This window comes from Phaseolus vulgaris, chromosome 9, assembly GCF_000499845.2.
Source record: "Phaseolus vulgaris cultivar G19833 chromosome 9, P. vulgaris v2.0, whole genome shotgun sequence".
In the NCBI taxonomy this organism is placed as follows: domain Eukaryota; kingdom Viridiplantae; phylum Streptophyta; class Magnoliopsida; order Fabales; family Fabaceae; genus Phaseolus; species Phaseolus vulgaris.
In genome coordinates this window covers 10,847,380-10,875,374 of record NC_023751.2, presented here as the reverse complement: position 1 = coordinate 10,875,374, position 27,995 = coordinate 10,847,380, and the positions used below count along the sequence as shown (strand labels likewise).

The 27,995-nt window shown below is 32.1% G+C and overlaps 7 protein-coding genes and 1 long non-coding RNA gene across 9 annotated transcripts; 3 read left to right on the top strand and 5 right to left on the bottom strand.

Moving 5' to 3' along the window:
- Positions 1–905: 905 nt before the first annotated feature.
- Positions 906–1,878, bottom strand: LOC137822040 (uncharacterized). The gene is made up of 4 exons (XM_068626928.1): positions 1,724–1,878; positions 1,502–1,620; positions 1,282–1,409; positions 906–1,193 (listed from the first exon to the last, which is right to left on the bottom strand). The coding sequence occupies exons 1-4, from the start codon at positions 1,773–1,775 to the stop codon at positions 1,070–1,072; spliced, it is 423 nt and encodes a 140-aa protein (XP_068483029.1). The 5' UTR covers positions 1,776–1,878; the 3' UTR covers positions 906–1,069.
- A 417-nt stretch (positions 1,879–2,295) lies between these two features.
- Positions 2,296–3,644, bottom strand: LOC137822038 (pollen-specific leucine-rich repeat extensin-like protein 2). The gene has a single exon (XM_068626925.1). The coding sequence runs from the start codon at positions 3,642–3,644 to the stop codon at positions 2,583–2,585; it is 1,062 nt and encodes a 353-aa protein (XP_068483026.1). The 3' UTR covers positions 2,296–2,582.
- Positions 3,556–5,749, top strand: LOC137822039 (CBS domain-containing protein CBSX3, mitochondrial). 2 transcript variants are annotated; one of them, XM_068626926.1, is made up of 7 exons: positions 3,556–3,696; positions 4,037–4,303; positions 4,625–4,896; positions 4,967–5,045; positions 5,187–5,260; positions 5,349–5,409; positions 5,502–5,749. In XM_068626926.1, exons 2-7 carry the CDS (start codon positions 4,228–4,230, stop codon positions 5,642–5,644), a joined length of 705 nt encoding a protein of 234 aa, XP_068483027.1. In that variant the 5' UTR covers positions 3,556–3,696; positions 4,037–4,227; the 3' UTR covers positions 5,645–5,749. The 2 variants fall into 2 exon arrangements, with proteins under 2 accessions (XP_068483027.1, XP_068483028.1); XM_068626927.1 differs by lacking the exon at positions 3,556–3,696 and having other exon boundaries at positions 4,243–4,535.
- A 3,461-nt stretch (positions 5,750–9,210) lies between these two features.
- LOC137821431 (uncharacterized) lies at positions 9,211–13,514 on the bottom strand. Its single transcript, XR_011082797.1, has 3 exons — positions 13,375–13,514; positions 9,569–9,607; positions 9,211–9,430 (listed from the first exon to the last, which is right to left on the bottom strand). It is a non-coding gene; the product is annotated as an uncharacterized lncRNA (long non-coding RNA).
- Positions 9,531–11,442, top strand: LOC137821430 (protein RADIALIS-like 1). The gene is made up of 3 exons (XM_068626021.1): positions 9,531–9,644; positions 10,277–10,524; positions 11,242–11,442. The coding sequence occupies exons 2-3, from the start codon at positions 10,286–10,288 to the stop codon at positions 11,267–11,269; spliced, it is 267 nt and encodes an 88-aa protein (XP_068482122.1). The 5' UTR covers positions 9,531–9,644; positions 10,277–10,285; the 3' UTR covers positions 11,270–11,442.
- On the top strand, positions 12,776–13,934 carry LOC137821429 (uncharacterized). The gene is made up of 2 exons (XM_068626020.1): positions 12,776–13,214; positions 13,313–13,934. The coding sequence occupies exons 1-2, from the start codon at positions 12,916–12,918 to the stop codon at positions 13,773–13,775; spliced, it is 762 nt and encodes a 253-aa protein (XP_068482121.1). The 5' UTR covers positions 12,776–12,915; the 3' UTR covers positions 13,776–13,934.
- A 1,602-nt stretch (positions 13,935–15,536) lies between these two features.
- LOC137822209 (uncharacterized) lies at positions 15,537–17,638 on the bottom strand. The gene has a single exon (XM_068627107.1). The coding sequence runs from the start codon at positions 17,445–17,447 to the stop codon at positions 15,537–15,539; it is 1,911 nt and encodes a 636-aa protein (XP_068483208.1). The 5' UTR covers positions 17,448–17,638.
- A 731-nt stretch (positions 17,639–18,369) lies between these two features.
- On the bottom strand, positions 18,370–23,237 carry LOC137820316 (DNA-3-methyladenine glycosylase 1). Its single transcript, XM_068624343.1, has 2 exons — positions 21,910–23,237; positions 18,370–18,772 (listed from the first exon to the last, which is right to left on the bottom strand). Exons 1-2 carry the CDS (start codon positions 22,983–22,985, stop codon positions 18,748–18,750), a joined length of 1,101 nt encoding a protein of 366 aa, XP_068480444.1. The 5' UTR covers positions 22,986–23,237; the 3' UTR covers positions 18,370–18,747.
- Positions 23,238–27,995: the final 4,758 nt, after the last annotated feature.

The following is a 27,995-nucleotide window of genomic DNA, read 5'->3' as shown; positions in this document are numbered from 1 at the left end:
TGTCACATAACTTTTTTTTTTTCAAATTTTACTCTAACGCAAGAATTTCACAAGTCTACTTTCATTAATATTTTATTTGAATATTGACAAAAATATATATTTTCAAAACAGAAAACAAATTATTCTTGTAATCAAATGATATAAAAAGATATTTTCAATGCAACAATATTCAATGATTTTGGATATTTAAATCACAGTAAAATATTAATTAACTTTATTGAAATTGGAAAAAAAATCATTGAGACTTTTAATTGATATGAAATTTCAGGATAATTTTACTTTAATATAGTTTGAAAAAAATATCAAACATGTTAACATAATATTTAATAAAATTGAGAGTTGGTTTCCATATTTCAGCTAAAATTGAACACATCTTATTTGTTATTAGTTGATAATGGCGCTGAATAATTTGTACAAACAAACCTTCTAACTAAAATTTGAAATATTGAAGACTTTCATATTTTAAAAGTTTAAATTTATATTAGTCTTTTATTTATATTATTATAAATATAAATAAATAAATTTAACCTTTTTATGTTTTATTTCGCAAACATATAATAAAAGGAAATAGGGAGTGAATATATACTACAATCGATAGACATTGAAAACATTCTTAATATGGAAGAAGAAGAAGATTAAAACAAAGCAGTATTCAAGTCCAGCTAATTGAACTGAAAACTGGAAAAAAAATTGTCAGTTCAATTTGTATTAGTTTTTATGGGGAATATTAAATCAGGCTACACATATTGTTATATTGATTTTATTTAATGATATTTTGACAATAAGTAGTGCTATTATTCTAACAAACATTGTTAAATATCATGTGGTGAACAAATTGTATAGGTTACTGAAAAGACTTGTTAATGTTTAGAATAATTTTAACTAAAACATTTTGAACAAAAATGTTTTAAAATAATATACCACAATAATTATATAAATTTAGTAAATAGATTTTACATCTGTGAAACCCAAATTACAGTTCTTATGGAGAATTGTAAGTGTGACAAAATAGAAACCGTTACACATGTGTAGACACCAACTATATATACAAGATAACTGAAGCACTAATTTAATTTGCGGTTTTAAATTTGGTTGATCTGAAGTTGGCTACGTGAAACTGTGAACCATAGTTGTTGGAAGAAGCTTCAATCACTGGCGGTTCATTCAGAAATGCCCAGCTGCTCTTGGTCCACCTGCACTCACTCCACTTATTATTTTCCATATAATTAACCTAACTTATAATTCACCAATTGAGCAATTACAACATGTAACATAATGTACCAGCAATTTTTCTTCACAAACTTCTTCAAACTGTTTTCGTCAACATCCATGTCCAAGGGCTCCTTTTTGCGGTTCAAGCCCACGGTAATTGACACACCACAATTCTCTGAATCCTCCAATTTGGGGGTCTGTTCAGTATCCATAAATATATTGGTAGTTCTTCTATATTCAAATTTCTGGAGTGGTGAAATTTGTAGAGATGTTAATTTAAAAGTGAAACCTGAATAGTTTCAGATAATTTAGGAATAGCTTGGATGTGTTCTGACTCTGTCTTCTCTTTTGTTCTCCAGTAAGCATTAATTTGTTCTTTGGTAAGCGATCGATTCCTCTTAATTGAAGCTGCAATGGTAAAAAGTAAGGCTCTTTAAAAATCACAAGGGTTTTATTATTTCAACACAAAAGGTAAAGTGCATAATATTAGTATAGTAGTTATTATTGGTACCTGATTCAGGATCCAAGGTTGGAGAGTCCCATCCTGCCATAAGAGAACCCATTGTTGCTTAGTTTCTTTCTTTATCGTTATAAACACAAGCTCTATAAGCTATATATATAAGTGCTGATAATGCCTAAGCTCCAGCTTGTTTCTCTGTTTTGTTCTTATCTCTGGGCAAGTTTTTTATTTGTGATAATGGTTACAAATGCTAACGATGAGAATGATCCTACAAAGGACAAACATTACCGCTTGAAGTTCGGGTAGGGCACACACTTCAAGTTTTTAGATACCTCATTAACTGATAGGATAATGAAGACATTCAAATTTTGCCACAATTACTTTTTTTTGATAATTTCAATCTTAATTTAATCACAACAGTCTCATCAATCTGGCGAAGGAAACAAATGTAACTAAATTTTGTGTTCTAAGATTCTTCATATGGGATGTGAAATGCTCGTGCTACCACTTTTTTTATTTGTTGAAGATCCTTCTCAGCGTGGTTTCGTGATTATCAAATTCTTTGGGCATTTTTTCTCTTTTTAGTTTTTAGCGATTAGACAATATACTTTCTGCGATTTGGCTGAAAGATTTTTCAATCAAAGGATAGTCACATTCCTTATGTTTTCTTATTGGAAAGCATTTCACATCAACCCACTGAATATTTTTATCCCTTTGCTGAAGCAGTGCTTTGAAAATTAACACTAAAACAGCTTGTTAACGACTCTATGAGTGGTCATTGCAAGTTACCCCAATAAACAAATATACAATTAAAAATTAACAGCACAAATGCATGGTGTAGACACGAAATTCCAACACAAAAATCCTGGAATGGTACCACCTTTGATGTAAACAAGACTCTGTTTTTTGCTTATTCCATTGCAGTGTCCTTATCATTTGAATTGTCTCCACATCTAACCTTACAACCATGACGACGGGGTTTGTCAGGGTTATCGTGTTCAGAGTCACTCGGTTCAAGAAAAAGTCCCCTAAGACATCTTCTTCGAACCACGGGCCTGTAAGGCACCCTCTCTACCCGGTTTATGCTTACTTCAGCTTTGGGTTTTTCCAAGCACGGTTCTTTCACATCAGGTTGAGGTTGTTGAGGGAGAATAACACGAACACCAGGGTCTCTTCCATTGATAGTACCATGCGACATGATCGAATTGTTGATGCTCTGAATGTTACTGTTCACGTATGTCTTACCCGCTTCATCTTTCTCCGTGGATGTGCTCCTCTTCCCTTCGGGATTGGGCCTCGTTGAGTGAGAACCCGCCACATGCATTGTCACTCCTCTGTTGTCACCGGCCAGAGTTACCACACTCACTGTTTTGTCGTCCACCTTCAGTGTTGGGTTCAGAGCTGAAATGTCATCATCCTTGGTGGGATTTTCCTCGTTGGATAATGATATGGTTGAAACGTTCTCGTTCGTTGGATGTGCTGATGTTGAAGTTGGTGGCACGACCTTTGTGTCTTTCGCGCTGGGAGTCGACGTGGCAAACATCATCTTGCTCTCTGTTGGGTTGGCATTGGATTTAGGCTGGTGGGGTTCGGTTGGTGTTTCTAAAGGGGCGTTGAAATTCTGAGTAGGAGTACTCTCCAACTCCAATTCCTTCACATTTTGCTTTGAAGGTGTTGGAGTTGATGGTGTTGAAGAGGATTCTGAGAGAGAGGACACTGGCGAATCAATGGTCACAGAAGGTGGTGGTGAATGTGATGATGGAAGAGAATCTGACACTTGTTGAGGTTTAGTTTTTGGGGTTACCTGAGGAAGGGGAGGTTGTGGTGGGGTAGAGGCTATTCCAGGAGGACGAAACGGTGGTCGACGAGTGGAAAGAGATTTTGATTTTTGTTTTGGAGGAGAATGAGGTTGAGTGGAAGGACCTGTGATCCAAGGGATCCTAAAACCACACTGCTGTGTTTTGCGTGGCATGGATGTTGGTATGGTTAATATCTGGTGGAAAAACAGATGAGTTTTTTACAAGGTCTTCTATTCTGGCTGATCTTAAAATCCGAAGATTTTACTTCTTGTGTATATATACTGAACAAAGAAGTTATACCTTAGATGCATAGGAGGACTTTCTGGTTTGACTAACCAGTTTTGATTCCCAAACTTTTTCATACTGATTTCCTTATTTGTGCTTTGCTTGAACTTAGAGATTTACGTTTTAATCACACGTTTGCAAACCATTCTTATCTTGCACCCTACGAAAAGAAATTGCAAGCATATTCTTGGCCTCTCAAGCTTGCTGAGATAATGGTTTTAGTCATTCATATCCCACTGTTAATAAATTGTTTTCTTTGAATTTACTCTGGAATATGTAGAAGAGCTACGCTTAAACTAATGATCCGTGAGTCTATAAAGTTGGAGAAAAGAACGAGAAAAACTTGATCCAATAGGTTTGGCAATTCCACGTTTAAGCAACTACAAAGTTCCTTTCTTCATATTCTCCTTCAAGAAAAGCATTCAAAATGCAAGATGCAAGCTACTGTTGTGGTTATATGAAATACCAAAGATGAGAATACTTCGTACCTTCGCCACTTCTAAAGCAGAACCAACCAGTTTCAAGTATTGCTATCAGCAACATCAGGGTACGTAGAATCCTACTCTTGGAGAGAAAAACACACCCTCAACTTACTTAATTTCTCAGCAATGAAGAACGTCCAACATTTTTACGAAATGAAATTAGTGTTTTGAGTTAGTTCTTTATGGAATAAAATTAAACCACTAGTACTACCAATAGTTCTCTGAAACAGTTAAGCTCAGTGACGAAAGTGGGATGCATTAAAACTTTAAAGGCATATCTATACTTGTATTCTAATGGTACTTTGTAATTTTTTTTATGAATTGTAATGGTACTTTTTTGTCACTCCATACATTAGCCAGAACTAATTTTTACTTTGATTGTGCAGAAGTAGAACAAATGCTGGGAGTGTGCAGGATACTGCGACTTTGCCAAAACCCTCCAAGGGGCGCAATATTTCAACCATTCCAAGGAAATGGAATCCCTAACATGAACAAAATATGTTCAAATTTTGGATGTGTCACGTCCTCTTCACTCACGCAGCAGAAAGGATTGGAGAATGTAACAGTGACAGAGGTACTAATGACAAAAGGGAAAGAAAATATCGGTTCCTGGCTTTGGTGCAGAACTGATGATGCTGTTATTAATGCAATGAAAAACGTAAGGTAGTTCAATTTGCTCAAAAGATTCACTCTAAATGGCTCCTATCTAACATTGTATAAGGTTTCAGATGGCTGATAATAACATTGGATCATTGGTGGTACTAAAGCCAGAGGGGCAGCACATAGCAGGGATAGTCACAGAAAGAGGTACATGTGGTTCCTTCCAACACTTTTCAATACCCTTTTGTTGAGATAGAAAATCCATTACCATTTCAAACCAAAATTAAAACTTGTTGCGATTCTGACATAAACTGAACCTCTTTGTTGGATACATGCATGAACTACAAGACTGCTTGAAAAAAATAGTTGCACAAGGAAAATCACCCTTATACACACAAGTTGGTCAAATAATGACTGATGAGGTTATTTTATGCTCTCTCATTTCCAATATATTTGATATCCTGTTCTTGCATTTTCATTGTGAATGATGATGAGGTTTCTCGTGAACAGAATAACTTGATAACGGTGACCTCTGACACCAACATTCTTCAAGCAATGAAAATTATGACAGGTAAGGGTAATTCTCCTATTGGCTTTAAGTGTTCCTTCTTCTGGTATTTTTGCACAGAGTTTAAGGGATCAAAGGTCACTCTTTTCTTGCAGAGAATCACATCCGACATGTTCCAGTTATAGATGGGAAAATTGTTGGTATGATTTCCATTGTAGATGTGGTGCGAGCAGTGATGGAGCAGCAAAGTGGAGAATTGAAGCGACTCAATGACTACATCAGAGGAGAATACTATTAGCAAAACAATTCAAGCACGTGTACCAATTTGGTGATAGCAAATTCATGCATCAAATATAATGCACCTTTATATTTCACAATAAATGGAATTTGATTTTTTTTATCACTTTCTAGAGCATCACTGTACCAAATCCAGATTAACACCTGTTTATTTCCAGGTTTTAAAATAAATGGGAAAAAAATTCCAAAAAACGAAAGATAAAAATTTAAAAAAGAAGTAAAAAAAAACAAAGATCTTAGAGGCCTTAAAACTTCCATGCAAATTCAAACATAAAAAAATTATACTGAAATTTTTTAATTATTAGAAATAAATAATTATATCATAAATATTTTATCAATATTCACTACATAATAAATTATATTATATATATTTACGTCAAATATTTATAGCATTAATACTTTATTAATATTTCTGTTTTTTATAACAAAAATAATAAATGTAAAAAAAATTACTAATAATTAATAAATATTTTTTTACTCATTCTTCTTTCCTCTCTTTTATTTCTTTATTTTTATCATCTAATTTAAACAAAACATAAAATTAAATAATTATTTGAATCTACGGAAAGTCTTTTGAGAGAAAATATGAGTGAAAAACCTCACTTAATTGAAAAATAATACACAATACATCATACCAAGGTTGAAAAGGACATTAGCCAGCTCTTACTATTACACTGTGTTGGGAGAATAAGAGGGAGTGATATAAAGAAGCCTTAGACAAAGTTACCATTACTAGATAGTTTAATGCTATTTAAGATAATTTAAAGTCATCTTAATCTACTAATATCCATTTATACCAAATAATTTTTTTCTAAAATAAACAAAAAGAAATAGTTTGAAGTTAAAAAAAGAGAGAGAAAAAGACAAAAAAAAAATACTAAATATTTATTCATGTAAGTGTTATGGTTCAAAATACAAAATAGTGTTATTTATTTATTGATGTATAACTCTTCCTCATAAAAGTAACAAATGAATTTCACAGTTTTTTTATTTTTTTTATTTCTGTGTTCTTTCATTTTTCTTTTTTCTTTCAGCATTCCAGAAGAAAAGAAGTTAGAATTAAATTATATAACAGAAAGGGAAAATAAGTAAAAGGTCTGAAAAGAGATATTTACAGTGTGGTGGAGGAATATGTTTTGGGTTATTCTGTGAGAGTTTTAGAAGAGAAAGATAGATAAAGATTCTAAGACTAGAAGTGTCTAAAAGATGTAGAGTCCCTTTCAGCATGGGGCAGTATCCCCAAACTGCAGGACTTTTTCCAGATATACATCTCTCATCACTTCCCAAACGGAAACACTGGGCATCCCACACATTCTTTGCATTATCTCTCCATTCAAAATCATTTCCTCTAAATTTATTCAAACTGTTTTTACCTTTCCATTCTTAACAGAGTTTAGTTTCAGAACTATAAATATACAAAGTAATTATAATTATTTTATATACTTTTTAAATAATTATTATAAAATTCTATACCTTTACTATATACAACAATCTCCAATTAAATAGTCATAAATTTTTACACCAGCAATGCCTTGTATTAACAGCATGATAACAGGGTGTGAAATGTATTAGAAAGTAAAGTAAAGTCAAGTTTAGTATGCACCAATTGCATTTCAGAAGTCCATAATTAACTATATTTAATTTACTTTTCATGATCTGAAGGTCAGAAGTTTGAAGGTGTTTTTTTAGATGATCATTAGTAACTACAACTTTTAATTGTTTTGTTTGAAGATTACCAAAATAGGATGAGTGGAGTTCTACCAGGTTACAATACTCTCATGATTAAATCATTAAATCAGTTAGAGCATAAAAAATTTGTGTATATAATTATTGCATAGAATAAAAAATTACCTTCTATTTAAGGTTCTTCCATTTTTTGTAAGTTATTTTGATCATCCTTTTTTTTGGAATAATAATAAATTCATCCATTAACTGAAATTTAAATCAAGCACTTATAAAAAATGTTTTTTAAAAATATCTTATTTCCATTGTTTCATATAAACAATATATTGAATAAATAAAGACTCCTATAAAATAGACATATCTACATAAATAATAAAAGATATAAAATCGTATGCCCATTGAAACTCTACTGAGTTAAATTACTCTTTATCAATTAAATATCCGAGAAACATGATGAGATAGACCACATCCGGACAGTACAATAAGTACAATAGTTAAAAATAACTTTGAAAATCCTACGTAAAGGACAAAAAGAAAAAAAAATTAAGACGTTTTTAATATTCTTTTGTTTATAATGGGAAAAATGTAAATAACTGATTTTACTAAAAATGTTTTTAAAAAATATAAAATTTGAATATCTTCTTCCAACTAGGGCCATTGACTTATCCTTTATGAGCCTTCGATTTCTCACCACTCATATGGCTCCACCATTTGGCTATCATGTACCCAAACCAAACACTCTCTTTTCCAACAACAGTTTTATTCAAATAATTTTAAATAGTGGATTAAAAGAAAAAACCAAAAGAGTAAAATAACACATTTCATCAGGTTTTAAATATTTTCTCACACTTTCTTTTAAAGTTTTCTTCTAAATTAATTGGATTAATTGATCTATCATGTTTTTCATCAAACTCTCGATTATTTGTCGTTTATATGACAAAAAATATCTAACAAGGAGTGTTGGGCCAAGTGATCTTACCCGTTATACCAAGTTTTATAAATTAAAAAGTTTATCTGAGGTTTGATTTTTTTTTAGGAGGTTTAATATTAACTTAGTTTAAAATATATTTCCGTTCCCATTTTGTTCTTCCTGTATCTTTAAAAAAAGTATTTTGATTTTTTTTTCTCAAATTTGAATTATTTTTACTTTTCAAAATCTTTTTTTTTTTTTACTTTCCAATACGATTTTGATTTTTTTTATTCAAGATCTATATTTTGTTTCCACTAATAAACCTATAGATAAATTAAATTTCTTCCAATATACTTATTTTCTAAATTGAATAAGGAGATGAAGATGTGTATATCATTTTCCTTTTAAATTATTAAAACACTTTTTTAATTTATTAGGTAGCTTAAAAACTTTTTTTTATTATTTATTTTATTTTATTTGAAGAACCATTTCTTTGCTACAAAATTCTTTATTATCTCTCTCAATTGTACGATTCATTAAGATCATATTTATTGTTGTGATTTTCATTTTTGATAAAAAAAATTATTTAAATAATATTTAAAACTTAGTAAGACCAGCTCGTTCGTTGCGTTTAATAATAAATCCTATATCAAATAAGAAAAAGTAAAAGAAAATCACACAAGAACTGTACAATAATTTGTAAAAACAGCAATCTTTATGGTGTTATTTGCCATATGATGTGGTTACAGAACCAAAAAAATTTATATTGTATAAATATCTTTGCAATTTTAAAATTATGATGAACATGCGTTCATAAATACTTGTCTTCATAGATATTCTTAATATTTTGTGCCCATGCTTCGTTTGCTTTGCTCTAGGCAAGAAATAAAACTTACATAAACTTATATATTTATGTAAAAATGGTGATATAATCAATTATTCTATTAAATAAATAAATAATTTAAAATTAACAATTATAAAAACTAAAATGTTTTATCCCTTTTATTATAATAATAATAAATAATTAAAATAACAATATAAAAAGAATAAATAAAATTAATAATAATAAATTGTAGTATGTCCTTTTGTACTCATTCTTACCATCTAAACCATCTCATTTTAAGATTTCTTTGTCTTTTCTTTCTTTTTCCCATCTTGAATTTGCATTGTCAAATTCTGGCACCGAACCAATGACTATTCAACAAAATAACAAGTAACTGTGAGACAACATGTTCTGAAACTGGAAAAATATTTTGTTAAATAGAATAAATCTGTGTTATGGCTTTGGCAGAGGCAAATGCAAACCATGTTGAAAACAGAGAAGGGTTTCACCTCTCAGCCACGCAAACTCTTTACTTGGGATCTCCCAGCCTGATCAAACAAGTTGTGAAACCCAGAAAATCATCAAGTAAGTTTCAGACTCCAAATATTTTGTTTAAAAATAAAGTCATGAGAAAGTGGTGGCACTATTTTTGATGCAAGTTCTATAAAGTGGTTGATGAGGGTTTGAAGCAATGCAATGGTGATTATTCTGGAATTGAAATGTAAAATATATTAATGGGTGATGGAGAAAGTATATTACCCGTTACAAGTTGCAAAATAAGTGACAGGATTATTATTCTATATTCATGTTAGAAAGAAGCAGAATATGTTAGCCTTACATATTGTTAGCGAATATATATCTGTATTGCAGTGGGAATTGGTATCTAATCCCCACCGCCACCACCACCAGCCTGTAAAAATCTGAAGAAATGATATTAACATTACAATACTGAGTCCAACATCAAATGAAATGGAGCAGGCTTAAAGGTCACAACACAACACAGAGACTCAAATCATAGGTTTATAAGCCTGAAGGGATCAAATCCAAATGAAAGGGTACCTGACCCCGCTACACATACCCGCCAAGGGAATCATATCTTGTTGAATCCGTAAAAAGTATTCGCCAACTTGCACACCACTTCACTCTCCCCTATTTAACCACTCACATCCACAATCTTTTCTCACTACTTCTTACTTCACTCTTTCTAACATACTTAGACACCATTAATGGGTTGGACACGAGAAGAGAATAGACGTTTTGAGGATGCTCTTGCTGTTCATGGCCCTGATGACCCAAATCGGTGGCAACATGTAGCTGATGCCGTGGGTGGAAAATCCGTACAAGAGGTGAAAATGCACTATGAGATCCTCCAGGAAGACGTCATTCGAATTGAGCGAGATCAAATCCCACTACCCAGGTACAGAGGTGCCAGCATCAATGGAAGACAAATTGACAATGAGCAAAGGTAATGCCTTCTTTCTTTCACTTGTTTCCATTTCTGGACACCATCTATCTAGGACAACAAGCATAAAATCTTATGTGTGCTAGTTTCTTCTCATAACAATCAACTTATTAGAATGTGTGTTTCTTTCGTCTTGTGTGTTATCGTCTATTATTCCCCACTTGTATTAGAGGAGGAAATCACTCTTGTTGAAAACCCCGAAACTGGGTAAGAGGTTTTTGGAGATTTCATTAGATTAGGGAGAACCCTTTGCATCTGCATTGCCAATTTCATCAGTCTTTCGAATTCAAAATAGTTTTCTTCTCACTTCTCATTTTTTAGAGCTTTTGATTACAATGATCAGAATGTCCTGAGTTTGTAACAGCAACCCAAAAAACGGTGAATTGTTTTATATTATTATATTGTAAGCAGAGAGCACGTGAAATTTGATCCATCAAGTTTCATGTCACATGCACCTGAGATCTATGGGTTTGGATAATGTCCATCATGATGCTAGTATTATTCATCATTATCAACATGTCGATATGGTATTGGGTAATAATCATTGATTCCTGCATCGAAGTTTATCATTATCCTCGGGGATATTAGCCCTCTCCTCAACTCACCTGTAATCATTGGGTGTAGTTTTTTGGCACATGCAGTTGTCTACTTATTTAGGCACATCTTAAAATGCTGAATTTGTTCTTATTCTGAATATAAGCTTATTGTTTTCTTCACCAGGAGAATGAGGAATCTGACTCTCCGATGAAGCAACCACTTTAGAACTGTGGAGTTGCAAGTTTCCACGAAGACATGTGCAACTTATGTGGGTGTGCTCACTTGCTGTGTTTCTTTTCCCGTTATATTCACCCCCATTGTAGTTTGTAAGAAATATCATGTGATGTAACTTTGCCAGATATTAAAAATTATTTGTAGTGACAAGTTTGAATGGTTAAACAAGTTAATCATTTTATTTTATTCTTTTAACTACAAGTTAAAACTCAAACATAAACACAATACTAACTGGGTAGTTTTACAAACAGCAAAATCCTCAAAATTCTACAAGAACATTTGATTTAGAACGAGACATAGTAATATTGAGAATATTTTGGTGCTATACCCCATTTTGTTGGGGTGTTTTAAGGTAAGATAAATGATGAATGATAATTTTGATAGAAATGCAAAAATTGAATCTGAACATATGCTGTCTAGCTTCTGTCTTAATTTTCACTTGTACCCATGTATGTATCTTGATTTATCATCAACAATTAATGGTAAAAAGAATATTTTATACTTTGAATAGAGACCACATATAGCAATCAATAAGATTAAAAAAGCCAAATGTGCAGTAGAAGTGAAAAAGAGTTTTTCGCAAGGTGTTATATCCATCAGATCTTCCTCAAACATACTTCGTGTTCGATAGTAACTATTTGAAGTACACCAGTCAAGCTTATGTTAACTATATTTTGTTCTTATAAGGACATATTCACCAGAATTTCTGTTTATTTTTTATTCAACCTATGCACGACGATTAAGTACAATATTGCTTCATAGAATAAATTCGTAATAAATGCTAAAACAAATCATTTTAAGAACCCCAAATATATTTAATTTCGAGAATAACGTAAACAGTGGTGGAGCTTCAACCTTTTCGAGAGCCAAATAAAATTTAATACTTGAGCATTAAGGTGGAAAAAATCATGTACACAATAAGGTTACCGTAGATAGCAAAAGCAAAAGCAATAATAAAGCATAAAAAATTAGAACCATAATGGGTCCATATTAAAACAGAAGAATAAGTCAACGACATATTCAAGAATGTATAAACTCCGCCAGTAATTCTAAGTGGGAGAAAATTTATTCACAGTAACTATGATATGATAGGAATTATTCTTTGATTGTATTTAAAATTTTATCTAGGTAATATCTATCTTAATAAATATATTATTGAAATAAATGTTTAAATATGATTAGAGAACAATACTTATAATATAACATTGTATGTAATTTTTCTTTTTCTAAATATTATCCAAGTATATGAGAAAGAGCAACTATATAATAAAACATAAATTTAGTTTATGTGGTCTTACAAGTGAAAAAAAAGAACCTAAGAAAGTATGTAAATATATATGCGAAAAATATGAATCGAAAATTAGGATTAAGAAATAAAAATGGAGAGCGAGGAAAAGGCAGGACCAAGAAAACGGAAAAACAAAATTTCCAAAGATAAGTAACGAGAACGGGAGAGACGGGGAGGAAAAAAGACGTTATGTGAGGCTAAGATGGGTTGGTGCAGAGTGTATATAAAAAGCGGATTGTAATAAAACAAAGTTGCATTTCGTTGCCACCCTTGGTTCACAACTTCTCAAGGCGTTTCTGCAATCCTTGATTCCTGGGTAAAGGAATAAGGGGAAAATGGCCAAGATATCATTACTTTTGGTGTTTTCGGTGGTGTTGGCTCTGCCATTCCGTTCGATTTTGGGCCAGGAAGATGATTGGAAGAATCTGTTGGGCCAGGGAGGCCTCTCCCAAGACGCATTGGACAAGGCCCGGATGGCTATGGGTGGGGCCGCGGCCCAAGCAGCTGTCAATGATTATTTCGGCTCAGCCCTAAGTGGCGGCGCCTCCTCTGACTCTTCTGACTCTTCTCCTGCCGAGGACGAACCTTACGAAGGCGAAGGCTCATCCTTGGCTGACTTTTTAGACTCCGACAAGTAACAAATCAATATCCAAAATAATTACTCAATATATTTTTTAAATTCTGCCTAATTACGTTTTAATTTCAAACTAAAACTACTCTTATGTGAATCAGCACTGGAACCAACGACAAAGGATCAATAGCAGATTCACCGGTTGGAGCACCAAATGGTTTACCTGAAGACGAGGATGACGACGACGACGACGACGATGATGATTCTTCTCCCGCAGGCGCACCGGAGGGTTCTTTCTCACCTGCAGAAGCACCAGAAAACTCACCCGAGGAAGCACCGTCTACTGAAGCACCAACCAATGCGCCGGTGGAAGCACCATCTACTGAAGCACCAACCAACGCGCCAGTGGAAGCACCTGAATCTGCACCCGCAAATGCACCCGGATTTGATGATCTTGTGGAAGGTGAACGGGCACCAACAAATGCACCTGTGGGGGAACCAGATGAAGATGATGATGATGATGATGATGACGACGACGATGATGAAGATGAGGGTGATTCCGGGTTTTCACCCAGTATTGCTCCCACACAGGCACCTGAAGGGGAACCATTAGATGAATCATAAGAGAAGAATGTGATACTAATCCATTTTTATTGACATAAACAATTACATACATTTCCTATATTGGAGGGTGATATCTATCTTCAAACTTGAGATGTGATGTAATATAACACCTGTGCTCTTTTTCACCCTTCAATAAATTTACTCACTTCATCCCCATTACTTAATTTTTATAAGAAAAATATAAAATAATTAAGTGAATCAAAGTTTTCAAATAAATAAATTTTATATAATTTATTTTTTAAATTATATATTTTATTATTTTAGTTTAAACGATAATATCATACAAAAATTAAACTTTATTCCCTAATTAATATCCTTATAACACTAGTTATTTGGTAAGCAACCTCTAATATTTTTATGTATCTCTTATACAATTATTTAAACTTATCTCCAATTTCAATTTCAATTTTTTAACTAAATGAATATCTATTATGTTACTATTTTATTCTTTCATATATTGGGCTGAAGAAATTTAATTTGAATCTGAATTAAAAATACACTCTATAGAAAACACTAGTATTTATTTTAAACTAAGGAACAAAATATAAAAATCTTTATCGCTAATACAAATACTAAAATTATTTTGTAAATTAAGAGGTTTAGTGGATATATTTACAACTCGATTAATGGTATCAAAGAATGCTATTTTACCATCACCTCTTTGAATGTCTTTTATAAAAAAGGATGTCTTGTGTTTAATGTCTTACTCCTAGAATTTTGATTATTACAAATATAATGATGGGAATCTAATTAGTTTATTTGTTATCAATAAAATAATTCTTTATTTCAATACATAATTAAATTAATTTATCTAAAATTCATATAAAAATATATATTAATTATTTCCTTAATATTAAATAGTTTTTTAATAGTTTATATAAAATTATCCAATAAAATTTTCAAAAATATTTAACATTTCGTGAATAGTCTTTAAAATTATTTTTAATTCATTATATAGTATTTTAAACCAACACTTTAAATGTCATATTTTAAAATAAACCTTTATTAATTATTAAGAATAAATTTAATTTTCATTTAATAATAATTATTATTATTATTATTAATCATAAATATATTAAATATTAATATTTAAATAATAATCTTAAATTTAAATTAAATAATAATTACCATTAATTAAAATGACTTTTAATAGCATAATTTAATATTAATAATAGCTTCACATTACAACAAATTTATATAACAGGTTAATATTCACTATATTCTTTCTTTTTTATATTGCAAAAGTTTAACTTTTCTAATTGGAGAAAAGTTTTATCGATACTATGAACAACAGTAAATAACATATATTTGAAACTTTTTATAATAATATAATAATATTTTATTTTATTTTTTAAAAACAATATATTAATTTATTAAAATGTGAAGTATATGTTTTTACTTGAGGAAACATCCCTTCTAATTATCATATTGTTCTTAAAAACATGTTTCTAATTGGTTGTTTGTTTGAACGTGAAAAATAAATAATCATTTTGCATATTTTTTTTTCTTCCATTATCTATCTAAGTGTTATAGGTGTGGAAGAATTTTTTTTTTATAGAAAATGATTTTTAGAACCCACATTGCACTAAATATTAATATTTTTAATTTTTTTAATTTTTTTAATTTTGAAAATTATTTAAACATTTTGCATTTTTTCTATATTTTCATTAAGAACACTTTTTTTATTCTTATATATTGATTTATGGATATACACAGAAATGAAAAGATGGTGGCACAGAATGAACACTGTAATGGTGTAGATCACAGAAGAGAGATTGGCATACATGAAAGTGAACTGTTCACGTTACCCTTCTCTCCCCAAGCTTCGTCTCCTTCCTTCTGTGTTCTCTTAAAATCAGTAACATCTTTTCCAAACCGCATCTCCGCCAGAATCACCATTTCTCCTGCAAGAAGCTTCTCCTTACACCTCCCTCTTTGCAATTTTCCAGAAGTGGTTTTAGGAACACACTCACTCTTAACCAAAACCACCCTTCCAACCTCTACCTTTCCCTCCTTCCAAACACCTTCCTTAATTCCCTCACAGACCCACTTCAACACAACCACATCCACATCTTTTTCGAACCTCTGCATCTCTGCCACAACCACCACCGTTGCTGATACTTTAAACGCTGCAATGCAACCTCCTCTGAGTAACTTGGAGCAACTGTTATAAGCCGCTGTCTCTATGTAATGTGGATGAACCTTTTCACCGTTTTCGAGTTCCATGGCATCCTGACAGCGACCAGTAACAAAAAGGTATCTCTTTTCTCCTTTCACGATGCCTTTGTCCCCAGTTCGAAGAAAGCACTTACTAACCATGTTTCTCAGTCTTCCATGAAACACCTCTCTTGTTAAACTAGGGTGGCCAAGGTACCCAGAAGCATTGCTTGGTGAAGCAACCCAAATTTCTCCTTCGACACCATCCTCGGTCGGCTCCAAGGTTTCTTCGTTTACGACCATAATGTCCACGTCTTCCTGTTCCACGTTTCCGAGCCTTGCAACCGGTAACAGTTTGTTGTGAGTTGGAAAATCTGGGAAGCTGGAAGCATAAGCGCCATCATTGTCACTGTGACAGCTCCTCCAGGCAGTGGACACAAAGGTACAATTCTCTGCTAACCCGTAGGAAGGAGAGATAGAAGAAGGGCTTAACCCGAATGGCGAAAAAGTATGAACGAATTCTTCCACCGAGTCTCTATAGATAGGTTCGTTGATGATTATGAGGTTCTTCAAAGTTGATAGGTTGATGGGTAAATCTCTTTGGTGAATCCCTCCACGCTTGATAACCAGTGGCAATGTGAACGACGGAACGGGAGTGCACGTGGCCTTGAATTCGGACAAGAGTTCAAGCCAGAGTCTGGGGCGTTTGATGAACGCGTTTGGGGAGGTGAGAACACACGTGGCACCGGATACAATGGTGAGCAACAGAAACATGAGGCCACAATCATGATACTGTGGCAGCCACGAAACGATTGTGCTGTTTGGATGAAGATCGTAAGCTTTTCTGGCTGTTCTAACGTTGTGAGCAGCTGAGCCAGCAGTGACAAGCACGGGTTTAGGGATCCCAGTGGCTCCAGAAGTGTACTGAACCAAATAGACTTCATCTGCTTTGCAACCACTGTATGTTAGGGAATCACTGTTGTTTACAGTGACGGTGGCTTTACCGTGTTTGAGTTGGTCAATGGAAATCCAGTGGATAGTTTGCAGCATGTGAGCAAGCTTGGTGTTGTTGTTGTGGGGGGAAGAGAGGTAGTGTCGAATGGTGGATATGTAGTGAGAGTGAGCTATGGCAGCTTTGGGTTTGGTCTGAGAAATGGCTCTTATGAGGTGGTGATAATTTTGTTTGGAGAAAGAAGGGTGAGGAGGGACCATAGGTACGCTCAAGAGACCAGCTCTTTGGCACCCGAAAATGAGCTCGACTAGGTCAAGTCCTGGAGAGCAGAGAAGCAGAACAGTGTCTCCTCTTTGCAAAGGACCATGCAGCTGTGATGAGATGAGATGAACAGTGGCATTGAGTTGATGGTAGGTGAGGAGAGTGGTGGAGTGCAAGTCTTGAGCCCAAATGAAAGCTGGTTTGGAGTGGAAAGCTGGTAACCTTGCCCAAACTGGGAGGTATAAGTCAACAACAGGTTGGTCGGGGAAGGAGGGGTCATAATTCTCGTACTGGTATGGCATTTTAGTTTGTTTGTTGTGTTGCTTGCGAAAACTAGTAGCATGATACTTATAGTTAAGATAATAGTGTTAATCTAGTTACGTACTGAGCCACATCATATGATCCACTCTCTGATATTCCAATGGGATGATTATGAAAACTAGAAGGATAAAGGGATATGCGGTTAGAATATCTCACTGTCCCCTCAATTGAAATAGCAAAATCGTCGCTATGTAATTGTTGAGTCTGTGTATTCGCAATTACATCGCCGTCCAGTTAAAAAAAAAACGTTTCTATATTCGCAGCTGTCTGCTAGTACATGTTCATGTCTACGCCTACGTCTTCTCTCTTTATCTTCCTGAATTATTACAAATTATTAAACGCGGACTCTTTTTCAATGTTTGAATAAAGAAAAAGAAAAAACTCTTAAATTTTGACAACGCTATCCCTACGGTAGCTACTGACAAAACTAGAAAACGTTCTGAAAATTTAATAAAACATTTTTTTTAACAAAAATGTAATTAGAAATATTCAAATTTATAAAATAATTAAAATATAATTAATTCTAAAGGAAAAAATTATAGACAGGAAAAAGTTATCAATATTTTTTACACATTTTTCAACTTTTTTTTCTGTAGGCTTAAATTTATCAAAAAATTACAGATTTTCAGAACTCACTTTTAATTTAACAAGGTTCTCCTCTAATTTAAAGTTGAACATACTAAATAAGTACAAATGATGTAATATTAAAGAAATAACTAGAGAAATGAGTGCAACCCAAAATTATTAATTATCCTATGACGAGAAGTGGAGAACTTTTATTTATGTGCTACAAAGATTAAACTATTACGGAGATGTATTAAATTCAGAAGGTATTAAACGGATAAGAATTAGCCCCCTCTTTTTTTACATTAGACGAAGTATAGTATAGGTAACGCAGAGGGCTGATCCAGGAGCAGCAGGATGGAAATACATTAATTACATGAGATGGTCTAAAAGTCCAAAAAACCACATTACCATGCAGCAAAGGCAATGAACCACCGCCCTCTAATCACTCTAGTCCTACCACATGACGACTTCACAACTTGACAATAGGCCTCCAACAACTACAATTACTCATAAATAAAAACAAAATTAAGGAGTGCCCTTTATTAATCTTGCACTGGCTTTATTGAACACAAGGCAAATCATACACTAATTCTTCCATGCTCCCAATGTCCAAGTCTCAGTACTAAGATCTATCATTAAATACACTTCACGTCCTGTCTTTGCAACTTCACGTGTGAGCGACTGCTGACGAAGCCTCATACAAATTCCGTTCGATCACTGTCCCCAAGCACAGGCCGCCCTATAGCACATTCCACAGAACAGAGACAACATAAATATAGCATTAGACAACATAAAAAATTACAACAGAAACGTGTTAACATTACATCAATACTAAATTAGACAACATACACAATTACACATTTGAAGTTGGAGAGAACAGAACGAAATGAAGCCAAATGAAAGAAGCGTACTGTACCTTGAAATTTTCACCTCTCCTTAACAGTGACTGAATTTTGCATATTGTTATAAACTATACATCAATCAGATTTTAGGGAAATACTTGACAGTTGGCATCAAGAAGCACAAGCAAGTACATTACAACACGACCAAACCACGATATAACAAACGGACAAAACATAGCATCAGTAAGTTTACTCCAAAAATTATTTTAAATAAAATACACGCATTCGTAGGAAATATATCAGAACAACTAATGGAAGAAATAACTTCACGTCGTTTTTTTGTCTTGAATATGTTATGGCAATGATTCCAACGTCAACTTTAACAAACAAAATAATCTAGTGACTGACTATTATAAGTTGAGATTTAGCTTCAGAAGACGGATCACATAAGAGAAACCACAAAATAGAGACGTGAATAATCCAATATAATTACCAGACTACCAAACTAAACACTAACTATTAACATGCAGGGAAGCAATTTTCCAAAATATGATGAAAAGTGACGAAATTCCAAAAATATAACCACCTTGAAGGTCCAATATGTTATGGCAATGATTCCAACGTCAACTTTAACAAACAAAATAATCTAGTGACTGACTATTATAAGTTGAGATTTAGCTTCAGAAGACGGATCACATAAGAGAAACCACAAAATAGAGACGTGAATAATCCAATATAATTACCAGACTACCAAACTAAACACTAACTATTAACATGCAGGGAAGCAATTTTCCAAAATATGATGAAAAGTGACGAAATTCCAAAAATATAACCACCTTGAAGGTCCAATGATCACATCAGATCAATGAATAAAAATAGAGATCCTTACACTGCAATTACACCAAGCCCATCGACTACTAAAAGGCCACACCGACCTAACAAAGCAAAGTTCTCTGGACGCCCACTAATCACCCAAAGGGGGATTTAGATAATTGACAAATAGTTTTCAATTCAAATCACCATCTAGCAAGTCGCAATGAATAAACAGAACAATAGACCTTGAGCATCTCTCTTATGCCTCAACTCCTCTCAAGTTGTAACCACAAGTTATTTTCACTACCTTATCTATTTTAAAGAAAAAAATCAATTTAATGAAACAAAGGAACCACTCCTGTCTTCATGCAACTTAAAGCCTAACTAAAAAAATAACACATTAAAAAATTTAAGTTTGATTGATAAATCAAGATCCTCACATCTCTTCTTCCCGTGCAAACAATGCAATGGTAGTATATAGTTCAGCCTAGAAGCTTCCAAGCATTGACTATATTAAACTGTACATACCCATTGTCTATTATGTTTAATGGGGAGTGTTGACTTATTCCCTTCAAGATGAACAAGGCAAAAATGATCTCCTCTCAACATTTTTTTTGGTGGGAAGAAAGCTTAATTGACACAGCAATTCTTTCAATCCCAGCACCACAAATCATATAATGGCCATTCCAGTTTAGGTAATCAAATTTTACTTAATAGTATCACCACTTGAAGTTTTGGTGGTACTAGTTCAATTTTTAAATGTTATACCATACTTTTCATTATGATTCTTGGTTTCATCGCTTTTCACATCCACATACTACTAATGCAAGAAAATGCCAGCAAGTGTTTCTTCCCCTCATACAACCTATAAATACTATATACAATTTGACAGATGTCAAAATTTTCCCGTAATTCAAAAGCTATGAAAAACTATTTCATTTTTTAACTTCCCCGTCATTATCTAATCACATGATTAAAAGATACATAAAGCTGTGCATACACTGCATAACAAGCGAACCAAAAGGATTGCATAAGTTAATCGCATGCAACATATCTTGTCAACATAGATCACCAAGACACAAAAGGCACTAGTTTTCTTCCTTATTAGACAAAAAAAACTATGTTTCACATGACATCTCAACTATCAGGTATTCTACATCGCAGAAGTATGATCAGCCAAAAGCACCGACACAAAAGGGTAATTAACTTAATTGTCATTTTGGTCCCCCATGTATCACAATTATGTGATTTTACCCACTGGAGTTTTAATTGTACCAAGTGGATCCCTCTGAAATTAAAATTGTTTAGCTTTAGTTCCCTGCGTTCTAATTGTGCAAATTGTGGTTTTAGTCACCCAAATATGTCATAAGTCATCTTACATCAACTAATTCCAATTAGTGAAAGGATTAAAACCACACAATTACCATATCAAGAGGATCCAATTGACACAATTGAAACCTAGGGAAACTGAAGTCTCACATTTACTATACCTACCTGGAAACCCATAACGCAGTTGGAACTCGAGGGAGTAAAATCATACAATTGTGAATATTGGATGACCCAAAGTGCAACTAACCGAAGTTTTTAATTTAAACAATAATGTTCATCAACCATTAAGAGCCAAAGGAAAGATAAAGTGTCTTAAGGTATTGCTTTTGTTTTTCCAACAAGCTAGCAGAAAGAGAAAAAGGAGCAGCAAAAAATATCTCAAGGAGTTATAATGTTCAACGACAGTCAACTTAATGGAAATTAAACAAAGATAAAACACGCTAAAATCAAGAAATGTAACCATGAGGTATGAAGGGTTTTCCTAATATGGGAAAAGAAAGAATACAGCAGCATGTCTTCACAAGATGAAAGTGCATATCTCTAACAGAATAATCACTCCACAAGTGTAATTAAGGAAAGAAAAAGGAAGTCTGACCTAGTAAAATTTAATCACCAAGTGATTGTATAACATTTAATCACCAATATAGATAACCATTGCTCATTAGCAGCAGCATTTATTGAGAAAGTACGCCTTTGATAACACATTTTCATAAACAAAATCATTTAATTTAAAATCAAATATCAAATTAAAAAAGGAAATTAATCATCACAGGTAAAATGCATATTCCACATTTTCATTTAATATGAACGAAATATTTACTGGGGCATCAAATCAACACATAAACCACTAAATCAAGCATATGAAAAAGCTGTGGAGCCAGTAATGTCTTACCCGAGATTAAACATACTATTTATGGGGTCGAGAAGCTGCGGCTGTGGAGGATGTTGCTGCTGCTGTTGCTCATGTTGTTGATGCTGGTGGTGATGCTGCTGCTGCAAGCCGGCACCAGTGGCTACTGCCACAGCACTAGAAGGAGTTCCTTTGGCTTCAACAAATCTCCACATATACCACGAAGCAACAGAGCGATAAGGCCTCCACTTCTCACACAAGTGGTCCATCTGCGACGGCCGAGGCAAGTCCTCGAGGTTATAGAGAAGCTGAACACCTTTCCTCACACCCAAGTCATTGATGGGGAGAACATCGGGTCTATGGAGTGAAAAAATCATGAACATGTGAACAGACCACGAGCCAATTCCATTGACCATGGTTAGCATAGTGAAGAGTGACTTATCGTCCATGTTCACAATGGCCGAATCGGACAGTATCCCATTCTGGTACTTCCTCGCCAAATCGTGAAGGTAACTCGCCTTCCGTCCCGAAACCCCAATCTGGCGAAGCTGTTGGGGAGTCAAAGCGAGAACGGTTTCGGGAACAACGCCGTTTTCGCCACCGCAGAGTGCGATGAAGCGCGTGTAGATGGAGGTGCCTGCTTTATACGCGAGTTGCTGGTACAAGATGCTGCGCGTTAGGGCGAGGAAGGGAGTGTGGAAATTGTCGAAGGTTGGGGGTTGGTGAATGTCGATTAGAGGGGAGAGGAGAGGGTCCGCGTTGCGAAGGAATCGGAGCGCGATCTCCACCTCTCCTTCGCACGAGAGTGAACGCGCCACTAAGCGCGGCAGCACCGACATGCCTCGCGAAGGCGGAACGTGCTTGGTGCTCCGGCCACCGCTCTTGCCCGGTTTAGGTGGTTCGGTTTGGGATTCGGATGTGGAAGGGTCCGGTGAGACCTTCCGGATCTTGCGGGGACGGAGGGGGATTTTCGAGGCAGGGGAGTTTGCGTGAGGAAGGACATTGTTTAGTTCGGAGTCCGCCTGAGCGCCGTCGGGGGCGGCTGCGGAAGAGGAGGGAACTGGGTGGGGTTGAGGTTCGATTAGGGATTGTGCTTGACCTAGCGTGTGTTCGCCCATATGTGTGGAGTTGAATTGGAGATTGAGGAAAGTGAATGAAATTGAATGAGTTTGAAGTTGAACGAATGTAATGTGATGATGATGATGATGATGATAATGGATGTAACTCACTCTCCGTTAATCGAACTGCTTCTAATCATTTTTTTCTTCATTCTCTCTTCAGTTTCGCTGCCTTTCTTCGTCTTGGTCTTCGTCTTGGATCTTAACTTGGTGTGGGTTTTCTTGTTTCTTTCTCACACGCCATCTCGCAATGCGTGCTGCACGTGAACCTTTATATTCCTGTTGGCCCAAAAGGCAGGCCCAACACACTGAAATCAGTCCACGAGGATCCCTTCTTTTTGTGAGTTTGTGCACACCGCTCTCTTTTTTTTTTCTAAATGCGCCTCAATTTTTTGAAAATTATGTTTTTCTGACAAAATTAACCTTGTCTTTTTCATAGTAATTGAATTAATATGATACAATTTAACAAAAGTTACTATACCTACCCCTATCTTATATATCAGTTATTATCATATCATATATATAATTGAGATTATTATCTTGTATACTTGAAAAATAATTACTTTGTTGCAATAGATAATGAGCAACAGAATCACGCATCTTTAATATTTTTATTAATTATTAACAACTATTTATCTATTATTTCGTAACTTAATGAAAAAAACATAACATTTACTCATACGAAATAAAAGCATTCATAATCATTTATAGAACACTGGTAATTTATTCAGCACCTCCAGAGTTTCTTTGCTCCAACAACTTCATAATCATTACTATTGAAATTCCAAAAATACTTTTTTTTTAATTTATATTCTAAATTTTATTTGAAAATCATTTTTAATTATAAAATTTAAAATAAATCATTATAACTTTCGAATTCTAAAATTTACTTCCAAATTATATAATTATATAATTTCGAAGTTTTTTTTATAAAAATAAATTTTAAACTATAAAATTTGAAATTAATTTTTAAATTATATAATCCAAAAATTATTATATATACCAAATTATGTAATCAGAAATTATTATAAATTCTAAATTATATAATTGTAAATTCGAAAATTAACTTTATATTCCAAATTTTTAAAGCAACTTTTATTTACATAATTTTTAAAGCATCATTACTATATTACTTATAATCCAACCATCTCTTATTTTATAAAGCATACATTTAATTCAATAAATTGTTTTATTTGAATGAAGGAAATTATATTATATTGATTATATACAGTATATCACAAAATATAATTTTGTGTTACACACCCTAAATATTTTATGAGTATTTTATATAATTTTTCAAAATAAATGATGTCTAGTATTGCAACTTTATTATACTATAGTTTAGAAAATACTCATCAGAGTGACCATATTAATAAATGTAAAGATACAATCTGGATGTGCACATATTTCTCTTTCATAATATCACAGAGTAGTGTATAAAAATAATTAATTTCTTTATGAACCTAATGGCATATAATTGAGTATTTTTTTTAATTTAAATTTTTGAACTTACATAATTCAAATTAAAAATAGAACGGATTTAACTAAGAAAATAAGGATTTAATTAAGGAAGTAAGTCTTGAAAACTTATCCCTTACTAATTCTTTACAAAATACAAATTTAATTGTTAAATCAAAATATATTTATTTTTATAGATATACATAACAAGTTTCAGATAAACTAATTATTTAATATTTTTTAGTTTTTTAGATAAAGTATTTTTAGTTGATGTTTACTCACTAATAAATTATATTGTGTTAAAATAAATAAACTTAATAAAGTATCCATTAGTTTTAAAAATTTATGAAATTTTGTAATTCTGATTTTTTTATTGAGAATAATATATATATATATATATATATATATATTAAATTTAATAGTAAATAAAATAACCTTGACATACTTACTTCTTTTTAAAGGAAATCCCCTTTAATGAATAATTCTTCTAAATAGCCTTTTTAAAATGGCTCAAAATCTACTTAATATCAAATAATAAATAAAACCCAAGTCCAAAATATTCATAATTTAATAAATAAATGATAAATATATTAACACGTTAGCTTCATTAAACCCGAGTTATGAAACAATTTGTTTCCATGTATAATAGTTATATTTTTTAGATATTTTTATTATTTTAATTATCAAGTAACACTAAAAAATTATCAAATAAAAACTAATTTTAAAAAAATTATTATTATATTAATTAAATTATATATTATTTTGAAGTTTAAAAACTTTATCAATAAATTAGTTTTATTATTAATAAAATCTATAAACTAATTTTTAAATTAATATTTAATTAACTATCAAGGTTGCAACTACCAATTAATTTAGATTATGAAATTGGTAACTAAAATCTTAATTTAAAAATTATTTTATAAATTTTATTAATAATAAAAAATATTCTAGATATCAATAATTTTTTTAATTTTTAAAATAATATCTAATTTAACTAACTTTTTTTTTCTCTTTAATTACTTTATATTTAATGATTTTTTTAAATGTAAATAATATAGTTTATTTTTTAAATGGTGGGTATTGGTTGTTAACTTTGCTTTTTGCTTTTAGTAATGTAAGACTTTTCTGTGTACCATAGTATTATCTCAATTAAAGCCAAATGGTTAAATGATGTGCTAACCCTCATAATTGTCTTGAACTTTTCTTTTAGTAATAGTGTTTCGATAATGATCTTTAAGTATTGTTCACTTTTGTTTCTTATATGAACTCTCATTTTTTATGGATTAAGAAATCAGAGTTAGAGTAGGTTAAGGAGGAAATCTTTTTCTTAACTATTATTGATTTTGAATTCTAAATGTCGTGACACCTTTTTTTTTTATATGCATTAGAACACCAATCAATCAAAGATAAAAGATTAGAGGGTCTCATTAGTAGCATGTATAGTTTGTGTTATCTATCTTTACCATTTTTTCCCTTAAATTTCTCAATAATTTAGAATAAAAATGTTTATAAAATTTTGATTCTAAACAATATAGAATTTTTTTTTTAATGTACCATAATTATTATTAAAGATTGCTTGCTTTTATAAACACATAAGACCTTCAAGGTCAAAGCATGAAATATCTTATAAACATTATACCTAACTTCGGCTGATCCATAATTCAAGCTTAATTACATTTAAACATTATTGAATGTTTTCAAGTATGTACTATTCATGATGAGCATAAGTTTATTTATACTTTAAAGTTTTAATATATATTAGATTAATCTAATCGTATTTCACTAAAAAAAAATCAGTATTATTTATGGATTTTTACCCACGGATATGAGTCTATGGGTAAATTCAGCATTACCTATGAATATTATCTACGAACAACATTACTTACAGACATTACCCACAGATTCTGAATCTGTTGGTAAATTCAGCATTACCTACGAACTATTACCCACAAATCTTATTACCTATAAACTTTTACTTACGAATCTTTATTACCTACCAACTATTACTCACGAATCTCTATTACCTACGAATTATCACCAACGGATCTCTATTACCTACCACCTATTATCATAATAATTATATACATAATAATAATATTAATAATATTTAATAATATTTAATAATATTAAAAATATTTAACAATATTAATAATAATAATGATATTAAATATATGAAGAATGTTATTAATTTTTATTTTATTAATTATATTAATATTGATAATTATACTAATCATAATATGACAACAAAATTTGACTGGTGTAATGGTTAAAGCTTCAATGGACATTCTTCAAGGGGTGACTTGGTTTCGAGTCTCACCTGCTGCAATTTAGTTCTAACATTAATTATAATTGTCATATCATATATAGTAATTGGCAAAAATAATCATAAAGTTGAAAACTAAAATTTAATCATAAATAATCACATGTTTGAAAATAGAGTATTCGGGTTTTCTTAGTTTTCTTTATTTTATTCTTTTGTAATTCTTTCGTTTTGTCTCAGCATAAAATACTAAACTCTTTTTGGTTGATTCTTTTGTAATTTCACAATGAATTCTGAGATTTTGTGCAGTTAAATTTTTGTCCTTCAAAATCTTATTGTTTGAAATGTGTGGTCTTTTCTGAATTTAATTGTTATTTAGGGAATTGTTTTTAAACACATGTTGATAAATTTTATCTTTCATTAAACTCTTATTTATTTATTTTAACAATACCTTGGACGCATGATTCAAGAGGTAAAAGATTATGAGTAGACACATGGAGACGAATAAAGTACTAAATAAATTAGTGGACACATGTTTCATTAGTAAAGTTCTATTGTCTTTGGCTAACACATGTTTAATCAATTCAATTTTGTTTAGATGATTGAATGAATATATCTATCAACTAATGAAGAATTCATGCTGGAAAAGTTTGAGAATCATCCTGCATATCTTATATAAATGAAACAATAGCTATTAGCTATGCATGAATTGAATTAGGTCATTTTCCCATTAGTTATAAAGATTTAATAATTTAAAATATTTTATATTTAACTAATTATTGAAGGATTATGATATAAATGATTTTTGAACTTTCATCCAATAATGTGGACATGAATTTACCTAAGGTATTGACTTTTTATAATATTATACTTCTAAAGTTATACCATTAATGATTTCTAGTTAGTTGATTACATTTAAAATGAAAGCGAATACAAATTGTTTAGGAAAATTATAATGTCGTAAATATAGATGAAGCCAATTTTTTTTTTTTTTTTTTTTTAGAAATCACTATGAAACATGACGTCTAAGTTAGTTGATACTTCATACTCAATCAATCATATGTCATCATGTGAAATATAATATACAAGAAAAAAAAAAAGAACAAACAAACATGGAGGACTAGATCAAACTCATGCAAAGAAATACAAAGAAATCTTCTTAGAACAACCTAAGCGAAATGTTATATGGCATATTTATACCAAACATATTCAAGTAGTGTATTGTTCAATCCTAATGAAACAAACTTATGAACGTAATTCCCTCTCTAATATATATGAGAAACTTTAAATTC

Coding starts and splice junctions, on each gene's coding strand:
- LOC137822209 (XM_068627107.1), bottom strand. CDS start 17,447: ATGCCATACCAGTACGAGAATTATGACCCCTCCTTCCCCGACCAACCT.
- LOC137821430 (XM_068626021.1), top strand. CDS start 10,286: ATGGGTTGGACACGAGAAGAGAATAGACGTTTTGAGGATGCTCTTGCT. Junction 10,525..11,241: donor CAAATTGACAATGAGCAAAG/GTAATGCCTTCT, acceptor TTTCTTCACCAG/GAGAATGAGGAATCTGACTC.
- LOC137820316 (XM_068624343.1), bottom strand. CDS start 22,985: ATGGGCGAACACACGCTAGGTCAAGCACAATCCCTAATCGAACCTCAA. Junction 18,773..21,909: donor AATAGTATGTTTAATCTCGG/GTAAGACATTAC, acceptor AATGTGCTATAG/GGCGGCCTGTGCTTGGGGAC.
- LOC137822040 (XM_068626928.1), bottom strand. CDS start 1,775: ATGGGTTCTCTTATGGCAGGATGGGACTCTCCAACCTTGGATCCTGAA. Junction 1,621..1,723: donor AACCTTGGATCCTGAATCAG/GTACCAATAATA, acceptor TTACCATTGCAG/CTTCAATTAAGAGGAATCGA. Junction 1,194..1,281: donor TTTGTGAAGAAAAATTGCTG/GTACATTATGTT, acceptor GAGTGAGTGCAG/GTGGACCAAGAGCAGCTGGG.
- LOC137821429 (XM_068626020.1), top strand. CDS start 12,916: ATGGCCAAGATATCATTACTTTTGGTGTTTTCGGTGGTGTTGGCTCTG. Junction 13,215..13,312: donor GACTTTTTAGACTCCGACAA/GTAACAAATCAA, acceptor TATGTGAATCAG/CACTGGAACCAACGACAAAG.
- LOC137822038 (XM_068626925.1), bottom strand. CDS start 3,644: ATGCCACGCAAAACACAGCAGTGTGGTTTTAGGATCCCTTGGATCACA.
- LOC137822039 (XM_068626926.1), top strand. CDS start 4,228: ATGAGAATACTTCGTACCTTCGCCACTTCTAAAGCAGAACCAACCAGT. Junction 4,897..4,966: donor TTATTAATGCAATGAAAAAC/GTAAGGTAGTTC, acceptor ATAAGGTTTCAG/ATGGCTGATAATAACATTGG. Junction 5,046..5,186: donor AGGGATAGTCACAGAAAGAG/GTACATGTGGTT, acceptor ATGAACTACAAG/ACTGCTTGAAAAAAATAGTT.